Raw genomic sequence first — 17,808 nt, forward strand, 5'->3', positions numbered from 1 at the left:
CGTCGAAATTCTCCTATGTGTTTTTTGTTATAGATCTTTGTACTGATATTCGGCATTCTTCCCGCTAGTGACATCTAGTGAGACATTTTTGAATGAACTTCTCTCGGGTTCAAGTCCCACCGGGTCGACGAAATTATTCTATGTGTTCGACTTTTTATTCATAATCATAACAAAACTAGGAACTTAGAATAATAACGCATAGAAACCTAGTCCGCCCACGCTAATTGAGGCAAATTGAAGCGCGCCCAATGGGCCTACACGAGCGGGCGGGCCTTCAGTGTTCAAGGTCAACTTGCACCGCGAACAGATCAAGAATTTTAGCTAAAAATGACGAAATGTGCGGTAAATGAGTGTAAACATACGTCAGACAAACATAAAATAGATACTAACATCATATTCCACAATGAAGTAACGCGTTTCAACTTGTATTTTTATATAAATATTCACTAAAACCGAAAATTAACCTACTATTAAAACTAGCCTACATGAATTTGATTTTTGCCTCACTTGTGACAGTTCGTTTGATATGAAACTATCATTCTATGCGTTATTATTCTAAGACTAGGAAGTTATTCATTAAAAAATCTCAGAAAATAAAGATTATTTTTATATTTTTATTTTATGAGAAAAGCAATATGATACCAAAATGTGTTATTAAGGGTACAATATATTTTAACGTAATGGTTTTTTAGGACGTGTTCAAAAAAATACCAGCGAATCTGAAGTATACGATCATGTACGCTGGCAAGAAAGAAAACCAAATATTTTATTTTAAAGATTTATATAACGACGAGCCGACAATAGGTAAGGATTTTTTATGTTTGTCTACATTTTCCAAATTGATTGACATTTGAATGCAAAAATTTTGTATCCAAATCTAAAGGTTGCTAGAAGGTCCAGAGTAGTTAAGCTCTGCGACAGGGTTACCTATCAGTAGTTCGAAATGACATTTTCCAGAAACAACGTTTGGTCGAAATTTCATAACCTCGAAAGTAATTTTGAGAGGAAAATGTTTTTTCTTTTAAACCTAACTTAACCTAACCTTTTTATTTTTTTTTTACCGTGAGGAAAATGCGTTACGCATTCTCCGCCGCTGGGAGACGGCGGGGATATGTGGGAGTCTCTCCTGGGGACTATTTCGATCCCCAAGAGCATACCCACTAAAAACCTCACGATGTCCCTTTCAGATGCTACCGCAACTCCGGTGGTGCTGGTCCGCCTTTGGGCGGACCCCTCCACCATCGCCCCCTTAATCATGGGGGCTACCTGCACGGAGATGCCCCGGAACATTTGGGGCATATACCGGCGGCGGAGGCCTGTGCAATGCAGGGGCAGGGTCTCCCAACCCCGCACCCTGCTGGCCTCCGCTGATGGGACGCAGGCGGTCGGCGAAGAGCCGTCGCGTGCGTCCTCTCCGCCGACGCCGAATGAGGTCCGAGAGGGCGCTGTCTTCGCGGACCCGTTCGGCTGTCTCCTTCTGCGACATCACGTCCTCGCAGAAGGAGGCCATCGCCTGCCATGACCTCTCGCTTCCCAGCATGGCTCTAATTATGCTGGGCAGTGAGAGGTCTCGTCCCACCACCTCTACGAGATCCCGGCGCTGCTGGCTCCAGGTCGGGCACAACTCCAAGGTATGCCTCGCCGAGTCTGTAGCAGCGCCGCACTCGTGACACTCCGGGGTCACCTCCCTCCGTGCGATCTTGTGCAGGTAGTCACCGAAACAGCCGTGTCCGGTGAGTACCTGAACAAGATGGTAGGTAAGGGACCCGTGCCTCCTCTTTCTCCAATCGGCCAGTACAGGGAGCAACTTAACCTAACCTAACCGGACCTAATCGTGTTTTTGCGATAAACATTCAACATATCCTGGAAGAAAAACTGTTTCCTTATTATTCGGTTTTCGGCGTAATTAAAATTCGAAGAAACGTTATTTAGCACAAAAAAATTGCCGACTTTGTGATAGGTTAGTGGACCGTCGGACCTGCCGGATCTTCTCGGATAGCTGTTCATATTTTTTCAGCTGTTCTTCGGGGTGGGGTACATCGATATCTGCAGTCACGTAGCGCCCTTAATTCTTTTCTTAAGTATGTGACGATGCGACCTCTTTCATCGTCATCCCAACTTTTATCACCCTTTTCTCTGATCTTTGGCCACTTACTTTTGAAATTTTGAATCGTTCTCTAATTCCTTTTCTTCACTCTTATTTTTCTTCTTTCCGACGCCACTCTATAATAAATTTCAGAAGCGAGCACACGTGCTTGCCTTTATATGAAATTCTTACCAGTTATTATAGCATTGAAAATCATGTAACCTGACTACTTATAAAACTTCAGTATTTGTATGAATACAGGCCGTTTTGGGGTAAGTTCACTTACGTTAAATGTTAAGGACCGTTGTAAGGAAGTGTTTTATATCATTGTACCTGTTTTTCATATCATTATATTTCGTTACAGCTTGGTCTCTTCGTGTACCTTCTCTGCCTTTATTTCTACAATAAATTCATGCGGACCGGTCGTTACTTAGTTTCATTACTCTACGCGTGACAATTCATATATCAGGCCTTTTACTTCTTGGAATCCGTCAAGACATGACCAAGACTAGATGGGCTAGAGCTCGGGTTTTAACTCGGCGCTTTGTTAACGAAGGGTTTTAATGGGGTTAAAACCCATTACCGCCCGAAATCGAGACAAAAACTATTGACAGTTAAATATTTGTAAATCGAGTTTTGTTCAAATATGTATAATGATATTATTACAAAATGTTATTGCTTCCTCACATATTTTGATTTCCTATTGTATCGATTCGCTTGAGAATTGCATTGAAAAGAATCGATAAAAAAACTCGTTATCGTATATGTATAACGAATCGATTTTCATAGAAATCGAGTCTAAGTGAGAGTCCACACGATTGCAAGGTGAGTATTGTGTAGAGTTGCCTCTCTTCTCTAAAAAAGATTTTCATGTCGAAATTTCTAATAAGTAAGGAATTGTCAGAAATTACTTATTCGCCGTTTCTGCCCACGATTGTGGACACAAATGGGTTAAAACTCGGGCAAGTCGATTGGGTTTTAACCCACTGCCCGTCTCGGATCAAGACTGATTGTTATTATAATTTATTTTTCGTTTCTCTGTTCGTTGGTTGGTCAAGCCGAAATCGGGTAAATGCAGTATATTGTGTATCTATCCACGTTGAGGGTGTGTTGTGATGAGACCTTATTTCGTCTTCTACATGAACTTGAATGAACTTTTCGACAATTCGGCATGTATTTAAAATTACAGCTTTTTTAGAGCATTGGTATGGTATAGTGTCCGCAAGTCAATGTCCAGACACCTACTTTGCGTGTGGTGCATGTAGGGGCCTACTAGCGCGAGCCAAATTCCTAAAAGAATCTTAGCACCCTCCTAGGTTTATTGAAAACCTCAGGAAGCGACCTTGTCACTCCAAGGTACTTCGCTCTGCAGTAAAGTTGGCTACGTCAGAGCATTGTAGGAGGATGTGTGCGGCCGTTTCCATGCAGGCTCTGCATAGAGGGCTGTCCGTGATACCTTAATTGAAAAGGTGTTTATTATATGGCCATGATCCCTTAGAGCGACAGTCATAGTGCATAGCTCTTGCCTTTTGAGTTTAAGAAATTTAGGAGAGAGTGCTTCTCTAGCCTTTCTACAAACCGTGAGAGTTGTAGAGGCTTTCTTTAGGATTAATAACTTGAAGCTATGAGAAGATGCTTTGGGATAACGCCTTTGGGTGCCTTTGGGTTAACGCCGTTGTAGGAAGGAAAATAAGGACAAGATATATTTACATATCGACGCTTGAATAGCAAAATGGGATTAGCGACACTTGATCATATTGAGTTATGATACCGCTGAAATCAGCTGTTTCTGATTACAACGGTATATAACTCAATATGACCCAAAAGTGTCGCTTATCCCATTTTGCCTTTCAAGCGTCGACATTATTATTATTTCCGTCAAAATTTTAAGTTACGTTAATATAATAAGTGTTGACATACACGGGGCAGAATCACCAAGAACAAATTAGAAATACCTTAACAAACGGCGTTGAGAGTTCAGCATCAACTGGTTATTCAAATTTGTTACTTAAATACCTTTGTATTTTTTCAGTTCCTAACATAACACTCTACAGCAACTTGCAATGGGCCATAGACAAAATGTACTTGGAACATCTGTCTGGGGAACCTGTTGATCATGTAAAGTATTTATTTTAATATATTTAAGTCACTATTATACATTAGGTACTTGTTTGGTTTGATTATCTGTGGAACCTTATTAGGACTTCCAAATTCCCTCATCATCGATAATCCATTACACGTACCACCGATGCTGGTCTCCTCTAAGGACAGGGTTTATGCCATATTCCGCTACGCTCTGGCATTGGGCGGAATATGGTTGGTTGGGGACTTTCTTCAAGGGTTGTGAATATTCTTCAACGTGCAGGTTTCATCAAAATGTTTTCTTTCTTACCATTCTCAACCATTCCCTAGTTTCGATCTACCGACCCGAGAAATAGGAACTCGCTGGGGTTTGTAGTTGGCTGTAGCGATGAACATGTTCGTCGCGCGCAGCTAGCGCGTCTTATTCTTACGCGCGCGGGGCATGTGAGTTGCCCTTTAAGTCAGAAGCCATGTCCGGACTAAGTCGCAGGACACTGCGAGCGGCATCTCCGGCACTAGCCTAGCTGGTAGAAGATGAACTATATATCCTCCAGTCCCACCAGCAGCTATAGTAGCCTAAGTTTCTGGGAACTGGAGAGACGCTTCGGCGTCAGCCCCGCCACCAAAGAGGTGATTTGGTAGTCGACTTTAGAGTCAACGGCTTTGCGGTGGCAACCGTTAGTTGTACAATGCGCAACGGGAAGCGAGTTTGCCTACAGCTCCTACCTATCTGGAAAATAGGGAGGGTGCTGTACGTGTACCCGTATAAGTAAAGAGGTTGATAGGGAGGGGTCGCAATAAACAAAACTTATGTAGAAAAGTAATGGGACTGGCTAAAAGGCGTCCTATGCCACTTTTGCATCAATACGTACACTTCGCTCAAAGTGTAGGGTTGTCAAATTATAATTTTAGTTGTACCTTCGGATTGGAAACACAATTTGAAAAAAAAAAGGAGTTCATCACAGTATTCTCATACTATATTGAAATAACCCTTGTTAAATGCAGTATATTATTATAATTTGAGGCGCTCTTGTTCAAACAACCATAAAGACACAAATAAACAAGTCTACTGTTATTTTATTCCTAATACACTGCGAACGCTTCAATTCTACATTGAATGCGCGTGTGACAATCCGCGTTATGCAACGCGAGTGCACCACGAAATTTCATGAATGTGTGCGTCCGTATATACATGACGCGCGGCGAGCGTGCACACATACAAGCCGCGGTGCTACGTTTGTATAATAATAATGTATTTATTTCTTAAATTCGATACAATATCGTAGATGAGTTTTTCCCATTAAGCAAATTTATGCTTGTGTTGGGTTAGCTTGCCTGAGCTTACATACTTACTTATTTTTATGAATCTATTATTATTCTCCAGAAGGTACATATGGTTGAACAGCGACCGGCTTTCATAACGAAAGAAAAGCGAATAGTACAGTCCTTTCTCGTAATGTGTTCCATTATGGCCGCGTTACCTTACTTTTTGTACTCGGCCTCTCGATTCATGCATGAGACACGTTCAGGCATAAAGGTGAGTCAATTGAAAGTTAATTCTTTACTGTATTAACTCACATTGCCCTCCTTGTTATAACTAACGCATTTTCATCTCAAAAAATTTCGAGATATTGGCATCTAAAGATTTTTTTTGCAACAATAAAACTGAAATTAAATAAGATATAAAAAACCGATTTGAGGGAATTGTTAAGAGATAAAGATAAATTTATTCCCCTTCGACGGTGGTGGCTAACTTGACTATAATACTCCAAATAAAACCCACGAGCCTTTTTTCTTTTCATTACAGCCATTGTCGGTAAGGATTTTTTTTTTAATTTGTCGCACGACGTACTTCCTTACATAGGTCAGGTTCAAGTTCAAGCAAGGTGGTTACTTACGTTCAAAATTCAAACATTCGCTTAAAATATTATCTCAACGGAAATTAGATTGCGATTCAGTCTTACGTACTTAAATACTTATTATTAAGAATTTCTTATTATTTTCGGCATTGACTTACAAATAAATGGACGACGGGTCTAATACAAAAACCACGAAAAAAATGTCCCAAGTCAACCTATTCGAAATTTAAATTGTAATGTCATCGCAGTATCGCGCTGTCAGTAGGACAAATGAAGACTAAAGCGGAGTGTCGCGCTCTGTATACTATTTTAGCGCCTTACAAGTGCGGACACTTTTTAGCGCGGACCCGACGTCCATATAATTGTAAGTCAATGATTTTCGGTATAAAAATTTTGCAATTCTTTTTTCTATCCAGTGGCTGTAGGCACTCGTATTTGCTTTTCAACACATTTTAGGTCACGTTGTAACCTTTGGAAGAATTAGAAAAAAAAACAAAAACCTGCCATTGGCCAAATCCATAATTGTTGCGTTGTGAACCAAATTTATATTGTATTTATTTCCTCGCAAATGTGATGAAAAACATTTTATGTCTCACGGTCAGTCAAAACATATAAAACTCGAGTTAAGAGAGACTTTTAATAGACCCTCGTCAGTAATTTCTTATTTACAAACCGTTCTTAATACACAATGTACTAAAATAACCTTTTATTTGCGCAGACTATTGCAAACAGTGGAATGGCTGTATGTTAAAGGTGATACCCTAAACTAAGTAAAATTGTTTACATTATAACTTAGGTATCCAAATCCGTGATTATAGCTTAATGTTAGACAACATATGTATTTTACCGTCGCGCAAACAAGTCTGCAGTCTGCGAGCATGTCATGGATAAACCTACACATTCAATAAAGTTTGACAAACCCCAGGTCCTTGCAAAAGAAGTCCGTTATCTACCCAGGATGCTGCGAGAGGCCATTGAAATTAAAAAACATCCTAATTTCAACAGGGAAGATGGTTTCTCCGTACCACCAGTTTGGGATCCAGTATTTCCTCTAATGAAAAATCCCAAACAGACATAAGACTGCAGTACTAATTAATATGTTTTAGTTTATTCTAATTTCTATTAATAATATATAATAAATTGAACTTAATAAAAAATCATTCAATAAAATAATTTGTAAAACTTAATATAGCGTAAATTGGAATGTTTTCTTTGTAAAATTAAAAATAAGGTATTTAATTAATAACTATTGTAACTATAGTGAAAAAATAGGGTGGTTTGCATCAATATTAGACATAACTGGTTGAAGACTGTACCACCTCAGTCAACCGTGACCATAAGACCTGTAAAGGGCCCGAAACGTCGGTTTGTTTGAAAAAACAAATATACGCGATTTAAATACGGAAAAATAGTTTCATTTCCTATGTGTAACAATCGCGAAAACCTAAGAACTCGATATGTACTTTGTTCAATAATAACCTAACCTCCGGTTTAAAAAACTGACCTCAAAGGTTGTTCATCCCCTAGTTTGTTACACTTAGAGGTGGAATATTCTCTTGAAATTTAAATGGGACCACATCTGAGGTACCTTCTTTCCAACAAAAAGAGAATCATCAAAATTGGTTTACAAATGGCGGAGTTATCGCGTAACATGCATACAAAAAAAAACAGACGAATTGAGAACCTCCTCTTTTTTTGAAGTCGGTTAAAAAGAAATTATAATGAAACATGAATACATAATTACATTAGCTAGCATCTCAACTATTATTAATATTAACTTAGAGCATATAGGAATATTAGGTACGTATTATGTAGTTAACAAGAGGTATGAAATGTTCAATGTCATGGGAGTTTTTGTTTTTAACCAGTCTTGTACGGTTTTCTTACATTACTTTATGATGTCTAGATATCATTTACAAAATCGTTTGTTACATTACTAAAGTGACCATCATTTTTACCATGAAGACGGGTCGCGTGTGAATTTATTATTGTTTTAAAAATAAAACCCATGTTTATGATAGTTACACAATGTAATAAGGAGGAAAATAAAAATTTTAAACATTTGATTATCGAAAATTCAAATAAGAACAAATTTTTGTTTTGTAATGTAAGTTCGCATTTGACCTCCATCCCACCTGATGGAAAGTGACGAGAAGTCGACAATGGAGCATGCACACATAAATAATGCCTATTCACTCTCGCCTTGAAAAGGTCTAAGTTATAACGTTCAGGGAACAAGTCAGCAGGCGGGGAATTCCACTCCATAGTTCGCCATATAAATGTGGAAGCGTAACACTTCATAAGAATCTTTGGAATATCCACAACATAGGGGTGGGACCTTGTGTAGTCCTGTGGGCTGGCTTTATTGGATTTATGTATTTTTCAGACGAGCAATTTGCGTTAATTCGGCAGGTTTCGCAAAAACACAACTGTGTAAAAGGTTTGGGCGACATGGCTTACTTGCTGCTACGCTTTCGCGTCATTCTTTTCAATTTATAGTCACTTGTGTCCTGTTTAGTCAAAGCGGGACATTTTTAAGTATTTTAGGGACAGCGGGATACGAAGCTTAAAAGCGGGACTATCCCGCTCAAAGCAGGACGCATGGTCACGTTATACATTACCCATTCTTGTGTTATGGCTTACTGTTCGGCGGTCTAGGTCATAGTCGATAGAACTTGATTTTTTTTTATACATGACAGGCAAATGACTCCACTCCACCTGATGTTAAGTGGAAAGTGGTATCCAAACGCGAAGGAACCTAGTGCAGCGATGACACCCTCACTGCACTAGCCACCTCCACCCTGCTTGCCTACAATATGCCTCTTCACGCCTCGTTTGAAGGACCCCATATCATAAGAGGGAGGGAAGACATGTGCCGGAAGGGAGTTCCATTTGTCAACCGTGCGGCAGAGAAAGGAGCCACCGAACCTTTTAGTACGCGATGGAATGCGGCAGGTAGTGAAACGGTGACTACGAAGGCCAGCACGCGTGCTTCAGAGCAAGAACGGGGAAGGAGGGATGAGGTTGAACAGCTCTTCAGAGCACTCACCATGGTACATGCGGTAAAAGGCGCTAAGCGATGCAACATCTCTACGCAGTTGCAGAGGTTCAAGGCGTGATGAGACCTCTTCGACGCCTATAATTCGAGTAGCACGACGCTGTAATTTATCCAAGGCATCGAGTAGGTACTTGGCGGAGCCGTCCCACAAGTGCGAACAATACTCAACGCAAGACCGGACCTATGTTTTGTACAGCAGATATAATAGAATATCTGGCTTCAGCTCGTTTTCTCGCTGGGCGCACCGCGTCTCCCGTCCTGTGTTGGCTTGGTTTGTTGTACCGCTGACAAGATTCTAAATCTCGTTTCGCTGATAAGTTAATAACTCAATTTCGCTCAAATGTCGATTACGTTAGTTATGATAAGTGGCATCATAAACGTCCTGTTTCGGGGCTTAAAATGGAAATATTTAGATCGTTGTCCTGCATGCTGACCCAATGCGGGTTGTGGTCATGATAGTTCTTTCAAAACTTTCGCTTTCATAGTTTACATCACGATACACGATTTTCTTCATCGTTCAGACCGACTCAGTTAAATTCAGTGTTGTAAAAAACTCTATTTTTATAAACTCGACTCAATTTTGCGCGACACGGTGGCCTAAAATACTCAGGTTCCACCCCAATGTTGTGGATTATCCAATACTAATAATACGAAGCATAAGCGTCACAGTTACACGAGGAGAAAGTTTTCAAGAGGCCGCCGCGCGACTATCGCCCGGTTACCATGCCTACATTAATGGCGAATCTGAATTCTATTTACTAGGCAACAACATTTAAATTCGTCTGTATAATGTACCTGCGCGATCGCCGCGCGGGGGGCCGCGTAGACCAAATTCAAGCTAGCCTCGCCCGCGTGGCCGGGACGCTAAGTTAAAACGTAAAAGTTAATGAATAGAGCGCATTTTGCCATGACGGTTTGATGCATGGCAACGCGGACACCGTATCGAATATTTACTACAGTAATTAATAAGATACAGTTTAACACACCACACCACAATACCGCTCAGTTACCAGACTCGAGCTCGGCTCGTTACGTAAACAGACTTGAACTTGGAGTACATAAATAGACTCGAGCAATATAGTCGAACTTGAGTCTATTCGGAAACTCGATAGGCTCGTAATACATCGAGCAGTGGAGTGTCTGTCTTTATGCGTCGAGTCTTGTGAATTGGACTTGAGTCCTAAAATAAATTTAAAATATTATTTCCACCGAGTACTTACAACATTTTTCTGCCGCAAGAAGAATTATCACACTGATTAAAGTCTAGTACAATGAGTAGTATGGTTGAAGTGCTTACCTATGAAATAAATATTAATTATTTAAATTTGAATGAGTTACGACTGTCGTAATTTTTTATTATTATTTATATTACCAATATTCACAAGGAAAGGGTAGTTGATGTATGCGAGGCTAGAAAGTTGCGTCAGGACAGAGTAAGGTGGCGTTCCGTAATCTCTCCTACCTCTCCTGGGGGACAAGGGCCTGAGCTTTATGTACCTATGTATGTAGAAATAAAATTATTTTTCAAATCAAGTTAAGACGATTAGACAAGTATTGGCATAGGACATAATTGACGAGAAAAGCAAGAAAATGTATTGTATATAATTATCCCTTTCGGACCGGCTCCGAAACTACTTGGAATATCTCCGAAAAGAAAACTTGTAAGAAACTGAGGTCAATTTTCAATTTTCCGGCCGCCATCTTAAAAAATTTTGGCCCTTTATAACAGGCGCACAATTGTGTACGAACACGATTGTATTTAGATGGGCCTTTAATACATATTTGAGTAAAATACAACAAGAATAATTTTGTTATAATTATTATTTATTTGGTGAATAAAATCTTAAGACATTTCTTACATGCAAAATCAACAAACAGCCTTAAAATGTACCCATTCTAATAGTACTTTTCATCATAATAAGTCTCACCGTGTAGTCTGGTGTAAAATTCCATCGGTGCGTATTTAGAGATACATCGTCAACGGATTCGTCTTCCGATTTTGATTATGAGCACTTCTTTTGACTTAATCACATTAAATATTTAATGTATTATTGCGTTTAGGTGTTAAAAAACAGTATTCCAAACGAAAAAGCATAAATCAGATACTCACGATGCAAAATGTGGGCCCGTTAAAGATACTCACGCTGCAAAATGTGGGCCCGTTAAAGATACTCACGATGAAAAATGTGGGCCCGTTAAAATCCGTCTGAATTGATGTGTTGATGCTCGCAAGGCGACTAGTCGATGCACTAATTTTAAATGCAAGGTAAAAGTTCGTCTAACGCGCTACTAACTAACTACTAAGTTACATGACGACATCTTAACTAGGACAACATAGGAGCGGAAAGTTTGGTAGAAGCGAAAGTAGGCCTATAACCAGCAGTGGATAATACAGGGCTGAAAATGAATGAAAGAATTCATATATAATTTGCATTCTTAAGCCTAACAAGTATTAAACGTTTAATTCATATTACGATCATCCAACGTACTTTTTTTTATTTTCTATAATTCATCCATCACAGTTTTGGAAAAAAAGTTGATTGACCTAGATACACACAACTTAAATTAAGTTTGGTTCGTATTTGTCTGAACGACGCTAATTACAAACTTGGTGAAAACTTTCGCAAAACTTAGTTTGTACTTGTAATGGAGTTCTTTCAGTGACGCCACATGATTGTTTATAGACAGATTTTTGATAGCATAGATGATAAAACAGACTGACTGTTGTTTATTTGAAAAATAATGTTGCCATGATTATTCCGCACTGATGTTTTGGTTTTTTAATGAACTTACTGAAACTTATAGAGCTTAAAAGAAACGTGAAAGGTTTAACATTACGCAGATTTTTTTTTTAATTTAAATGCCTCCAAACTATATTATTGATGACCGAATGAGTGAGTCACTGAAGAAGGTCCTGTGAGACAACACTATTATTATTTCATAAAAAACTAGTAACCGCAAACGTCAGTTAAATTCAAAATCCAATAATAGTTTTATGATGTTTACGTTTTTCATCCTTGAGCAATGAAATTAGAAGAAAAGTTGACAAACCTAATTGAAATATTTGTGGATATGTCAAAGAATGACAGTAAGGGTGCTTTCAAACTAAAGCCTAAAGAGACGCTACAATGGCACCACTGTTTCGCTGCAGCCGCGCACTACTAATTGTCAGTGTTGGGCGTTAGTCAATTAAATTTCAATCAGAAATTGAATCAGATTAAAAAATCAATTCAATCGATATCAATTGCAACTAAATCAATTGCGACGCGTCGCAATTGATTTAATTGTAATTGATTTTAATTGCAATTGATTTCAATTGAATTGATTTTAATTGCAATTAAATTAATTGCAATTAATTTTTTTAGGTGTTCTAAGAAACAATTGAAACTAACAATTAAAACCGAAAGTACCGAATAAAAGTGTCATTACGAATATGGGTTAGGGCGTGTGTCACAAACCCCTGACCGCCCCCCAACCCGCCCCCCAACCACCCCCCCCCCGCCCCCAAACCGGCACCCCAACCGGCCCCCAACCGGCCCCCCAACCGCACCCAAACTAAACTAACTAACCTAACCCACCCCTAACTCATCTCTAACCACCCTAACCCACCCCCTGAACCACCTCCTGACTCACCCCCTGTCCCAACCACTGACACACCCGCTGTCCCAACCACTGACCCACCTCCTATACCACCCCTTAACCAAAGTTCGTGGAACGTATTTGCCACGCGAAACCGAATTCATTCTCTAGTTTGCCACCCTTAAAGGTGGAATATTTTATTCAAATTTAAATGGGACCAATATTGAGGTGCCCTCTTTCAAACTTAAAAGAATCATATTGCGTAACTATACAAAAAATACAGTCTAATGCAGAACCTCCTCCTTTTTTGAAGTTGGTTGAAAATTATTGAAGTGTTGTAGACCCGCGACTGTCCCGACTGCCACGCTACTGCAAAGCTTCTACAAGCGTTTAATTCGAAAGCCCTGAAAGTGTTATTTCCATGGATGGAGAAAAATATCAGATTAATGTAATAAAATAGGCAAACAGCAACCCTAAAGAATGAATGCAGTTTTTGGTTTTGTAATAGCTGTGTGTGACTGGGTGAATTTCACTTTCCGAATTTCAATGGCACTTTTTGAGTGATTTTTTAAAACCCTTTTTCTTTTGGTTTTAAGGTATTAAACGTACAAATAAGTTCAAGCAATGTCAATAATTATATAATCACAGAAATATTTAAGTTAAATACAACAAAAAACGATATTTTAGGTCATACGAATGAGATTGCAGTAACACGAATGATTTTCTCATAAACATAAATGAGATAGACGGCATAGTAATGAGAAATTATTATTACAACACACATTTTATCGTTCACAAAAGAACATTTAACAACATTTAACATGTACCAAATATTTGAATATAACTTTTTGTATCAAAATCCTTCTCATCCGTGTAAGACCATCTATCTATTTATATGTAATTAACAAATAAATCTAAATAAGTATTTTGTTAATGTCATATAAACTTTGTTGAACATCACTATATCATCATCACCACCATCAACATCATCATCATGATCACCATTATCATCGTCACCACCGTCATCACCACCACTATCACCATCTAATTGTTATATTTCAAGTAAATGTTTGGCTTAAAGCATTGACTTACAAATAAATGGACGACGGGTCTAATACAAAAACCACGAAAAAAATGTCCCAAGTCAACCTATTCGAAATTTAAATTGTAATGTCATCGCAGTATCGCGCTGTCAGTAGAACAAATGAAGACTAAAGCGGAGTGTCGCGCTCTGTATACGATTTTAGCGCCTTAAAAGTGCGGACACTTTTTAGCGCGGACCCGACGTCCATATAATTGTAAGTCAATGGCTTAAAGTAACTATTTCACTTAAAAGTAGACAAGAATGAGAGCGACAATAATGATATTTGGATATATTTTTAATTGTCAAGTGTATAGAATATGATAGACCGTTATAAAATTGCATGGATTTTAAAGTTCCCTTTGTCTAATGGATGTAGAATAAAGTTTAGAATAACTATTACTTAATACTTATTTAGATAGATTGCTTTACATGAATGAGAATGATTTAGTCACTACCGCTGAAATTGGTATTTAAGTCGATTTTTTGCTAAAACGGAGATGCACAGGTTACTTCACTGTGTACACTCGAATCCGACAGGAGCCCCTTCTCACGTGTGCGAAGGGTGAAGGTGAGGCGGTATGAACTTTTGTTATTAGGAGGCTTTTAGTTGAATTGACACTAATATAAGATAATCTCAGTACAGAGTACTAAAAAAACCGACCTCAAATGTACGTGGAATTACATATAATTACCAAGTTTTATTGAAATCGGTTACCGGAAAGTGCACACACCCGGATTCATCCCCTAGTTCGCCACTATACGGGACTTGACACAAGAAATAATAAAAATCGGTTCTCACTACTCGAAAGTATATTGAGAGATAAAAACGCCTTGAATTGGAGAATAGCAAAATCAACTATTAAAATAATTGCTCCTTATGATAAAATTTAGGCGCTATTTATAAAAATGAATCTTCATACGTGAACAGCCACTCTTAGAGGTGGATGATTTTCTTAAAAATTAAATGGGACCACTATGGAAGACACTCTTTCCAACAAAAAAAGAATCATGAAAATCGGTACACAAATACCGGAGTTATCGCGTAACATACATACAAAAAACCAATCGAATTGAGAACCTCCTCCTTTTTGAAGTCGGTTAAAAAATTGAGTCATATTTTGTATTCCCAAGAAAACATGTTTTGGTTATAATAAATTGGAAAGTTACGGTATGTATTCGAAGTTATTAGAGTTTATCCTCAATGGAAAATATTGCGATTTCCACGAGTTTTAATTATTTTTTCTTTTCTTAAAATTAGGACGACGTGGAACCGGCTCCCATGAATGAGAAATTGCCCACTTTTTTAATTTTTATTTATTACTGTGACGTAGTAAACTAGTCTTTTTATGTGTAACACAGATTAAGTAAGCAAGCAATCATATTAAATAAATAATGCTTAACTTTCATGTAGTAACATAAAAATTATTTAAATTGATTAAATTCATTTATTAATCTAGAAACAAATAATTATTTCGAAAATGAATTTAAATAATTTATATAATAATCAAACATTTTTATTAATAATTATATTAATTATTTTTGGGGGTTATCTGAAAACGACCCGACTACGCTACGGGGCGGGCGAGACTCGAAGTCTACAAATATTTCAGGTTCTACGCTGAATATCATTGCCTGCTGAAAAATTGTAAATACTTTTTTTACTGTTTCAGAGTCTCATAAGAGTTTACGGTGTCTCCTCAAACATAATACGCCTATCACATTTATTGGACACTTTCATTTTTTCAATTCTTTACAGCGTCTTAGTAACCATAGTTCTCAAGGTAGGTTGACAAAATAAATAGACACGACACACGCGCTAGTTTTTGGGTTGTTTTTACTTGGTGGCTACAATAAAGATGTACAATTTGTCAAAATTCTACAACATTGGAGATTTCGTTTAAAATTTATATGAAATTGATTTTTTAAATCTAAACAAAGAACAAAATTTATTTTATTGAGTTCCGCATCATTACTATAGTGTAGAAATTATTCCACGAATTTCAACAACAAAATGTACGAAGACTCTTCTGTTTTTTTTACTGCCTACTCCGTGGCCCAACTGAGTTCGATTCCCGGGCCAGGAGAAATATTTTTATGGCCTACATTCATTTCTTTCGTGACTTTGAGTGTAATTTGTGGTCTATGTGTTTGTCATTGACACCCGCGATACAGGGACTTTGTTAGTGCGGGGCTATGAGTGTGTTAAAAAAGTCTAATACCATCTTTATTTATTTACGGCTTTGATTTTGAACTTGTGTAATCAGGAAATAAGTGAATGTGAATTAAAAAATTACAAATTTGTCGCACTTGGAACCAAATACTGTCGCAACTCAAAAGTTGGTGGAATCAAGGAAACACGATTTGAAAGTTAAAAAATATACTGAAAAAAATTTATTGTGAATAATGTGATTATTTTTATTTATTCATAATATTTAGTTATCTACTTATAAATAAGATTACAAATCTTTTGGTTTCATTCTGTAGTTTTTTGAATTTCCAAATCGCATTTTCTCATTTCCACATTTGTATTGAGTATTCTTTTTTTGTCATGACAACTGTGATACATTTTACAATAAACTCAAATATGATGCTAATTAGCAAAACAAAACAGTTTATGTTATTCTGCCATAGCAACAATTTTATGATTATATTAATTATACTTATTAATTTAATTAATTATGGCGGAATATGGCTTTCAAATATTGTATTTTAAGGCATCGAGACTTAGCATAATTAACCCTATCAGTGTCAATCCATTCTAAGTCTACTGTATAAGTAGCCATTCGCGACATTTATGAAAAGTTTAAGAGTCTATACTACCAGGGCTCAGCCACTCGCTCAAGGTCGCGTGTTAAGTGCCTACTACTGAGTGCGCCGACGTCGGCGCAAATGCTCAGAGGGTGCAATACTCTGTAAACGGCTTTCGAATAATATCTTTCTGTGTTCTACTGTTACACCAGAGAACAAAAAAGTAACGAGAACGGACACTCTCCGCCCCTCCCTAGCTTTAGATACCGTACCACGCCTCGCACATTGACGGACACATTGACTGAACGGAAACAAGGCTGCCGACGAGCCGTTTTCCCGGCTTCGATATTTGAATTTAGTTTTCATTTAATCGTTACGAAACTTGTACGTTAATATATAACATCTTTTTATATTATTATTTATAATGGTCGTGATTTGTGCTGTGTGCGATGTAAATAAAAAAAACTTATGTCTGAGACTCATTCAGTTATAGTTTTCTTCATTTACTTAGTGCACAGTAATATGTAATATAGATTTATTATATATCAATATCTTGAATTTTCAATTTGTATTGCCGATAAATATGTAGTGAATATAATTATTAACTAAGTAATGATAAAATTGGACACGCAATTTCAAATACCTTGGTTACCTTATTTATAAATACCTGTCCAATATGTAAAATTTTGATTGTAAATTTAATTTTTTTAAATGTATTCTACTAACTAAATTAATGAAAAACATGATATTATATTGATATAAATACCGTATGAACATGTGTAATTATTAGGATTCTATTAATAGCATCCTAAATAACAGGTTCGCGTTAGAATTTTCGCTATGTTACCGCTCTGACCACGTAACGTAATTTGCGAGAAAGTAATGGGTAACCCTGCCCGTTTATGCACACACTTACGCGTGTGCAGATCGTGATTTGCTGTATGTAGTAGTAGTAGTAGGTAAATAATTTTCGATCGTGTATGGAGTGTCGGGGGTGTGGTTATACTTTGTTTAGTTGTATTTGTCCACTTTTTTTATCGGTATCAAAACTAGATTAGGTTAGGGCCTAAAAGTTTTTATGAATGTATTTTTATTGCCGTAGTAAGTAAACTAGACTAATCAATAATCAAGAATACAAATATTAGGGGTTAAAGTATGAAATTGCCGTTTTATTGCAATAGGTTCTTTGAATTTTCATAGAATCTTCATGGTTTGAGGTTTTCGAATGAAACTTTTTTCAAATGGTTTCTGTGATTTTTTTTTTAAATTTGAAACATTTGAATATCGACTTTCAATTGTTTTTGTTATTTAA

General features: G+C 37.5%; 1 protein-coding gene across 1 annotated transcript in view; it reads left to right on the forward strand.

Moving 5' to 3' along the window:
* The first annotated feature begins 1,727 nt into the window (after positions 1-1,727).
* The window catches only part of LOC113230811 (ATP-binding cassette sub-family A member 12-like), a 29,856-nt gene continuing 13,775 nt past the window's right edge, over positions 1,728-17,808 (forward strand). Inside the window, exons 1-4 of the mRNA XM_026464900.1 lie at positions 1,728-1,733; positions 4,119-4,204; positions 5,553-5,705; positions 15,419-15,529. Coding sequence (XP_026320685.1) covers positions 4,166-4,204; positions 5,553-5,705; positions 15,419-15,529 — 303 coding nt within the window. The 5' untranslated portion in view covers positions 1,728-1,733; positions 4,119-4,165. The remainder of the gene's footprint in view (positions 1,734-4,118; positions 4,205-5,552; positions 5,706-15,418; positions 15,530-17,808) is intronic.

The sequence above is a fragment of the Hyposmocoma kahamanoa genome, unplaced genomic scaffold, assembly GCF_003589595.1.
Source record: "Hyposmocoma kahamanoa isolate Upper Pololo Valley unplaced genomic scaffold, ASM358959v1 64, whole genome shotgun sequence".
Classification (NCBI taxonomy): domain Eukaryota; kingdom Metazoa; phylum Arthropoda; class Insecta; order Lepidoptera; family Cosmopterigidae; genus Hyposmocoma; species Hyposmocoma kahamanoa.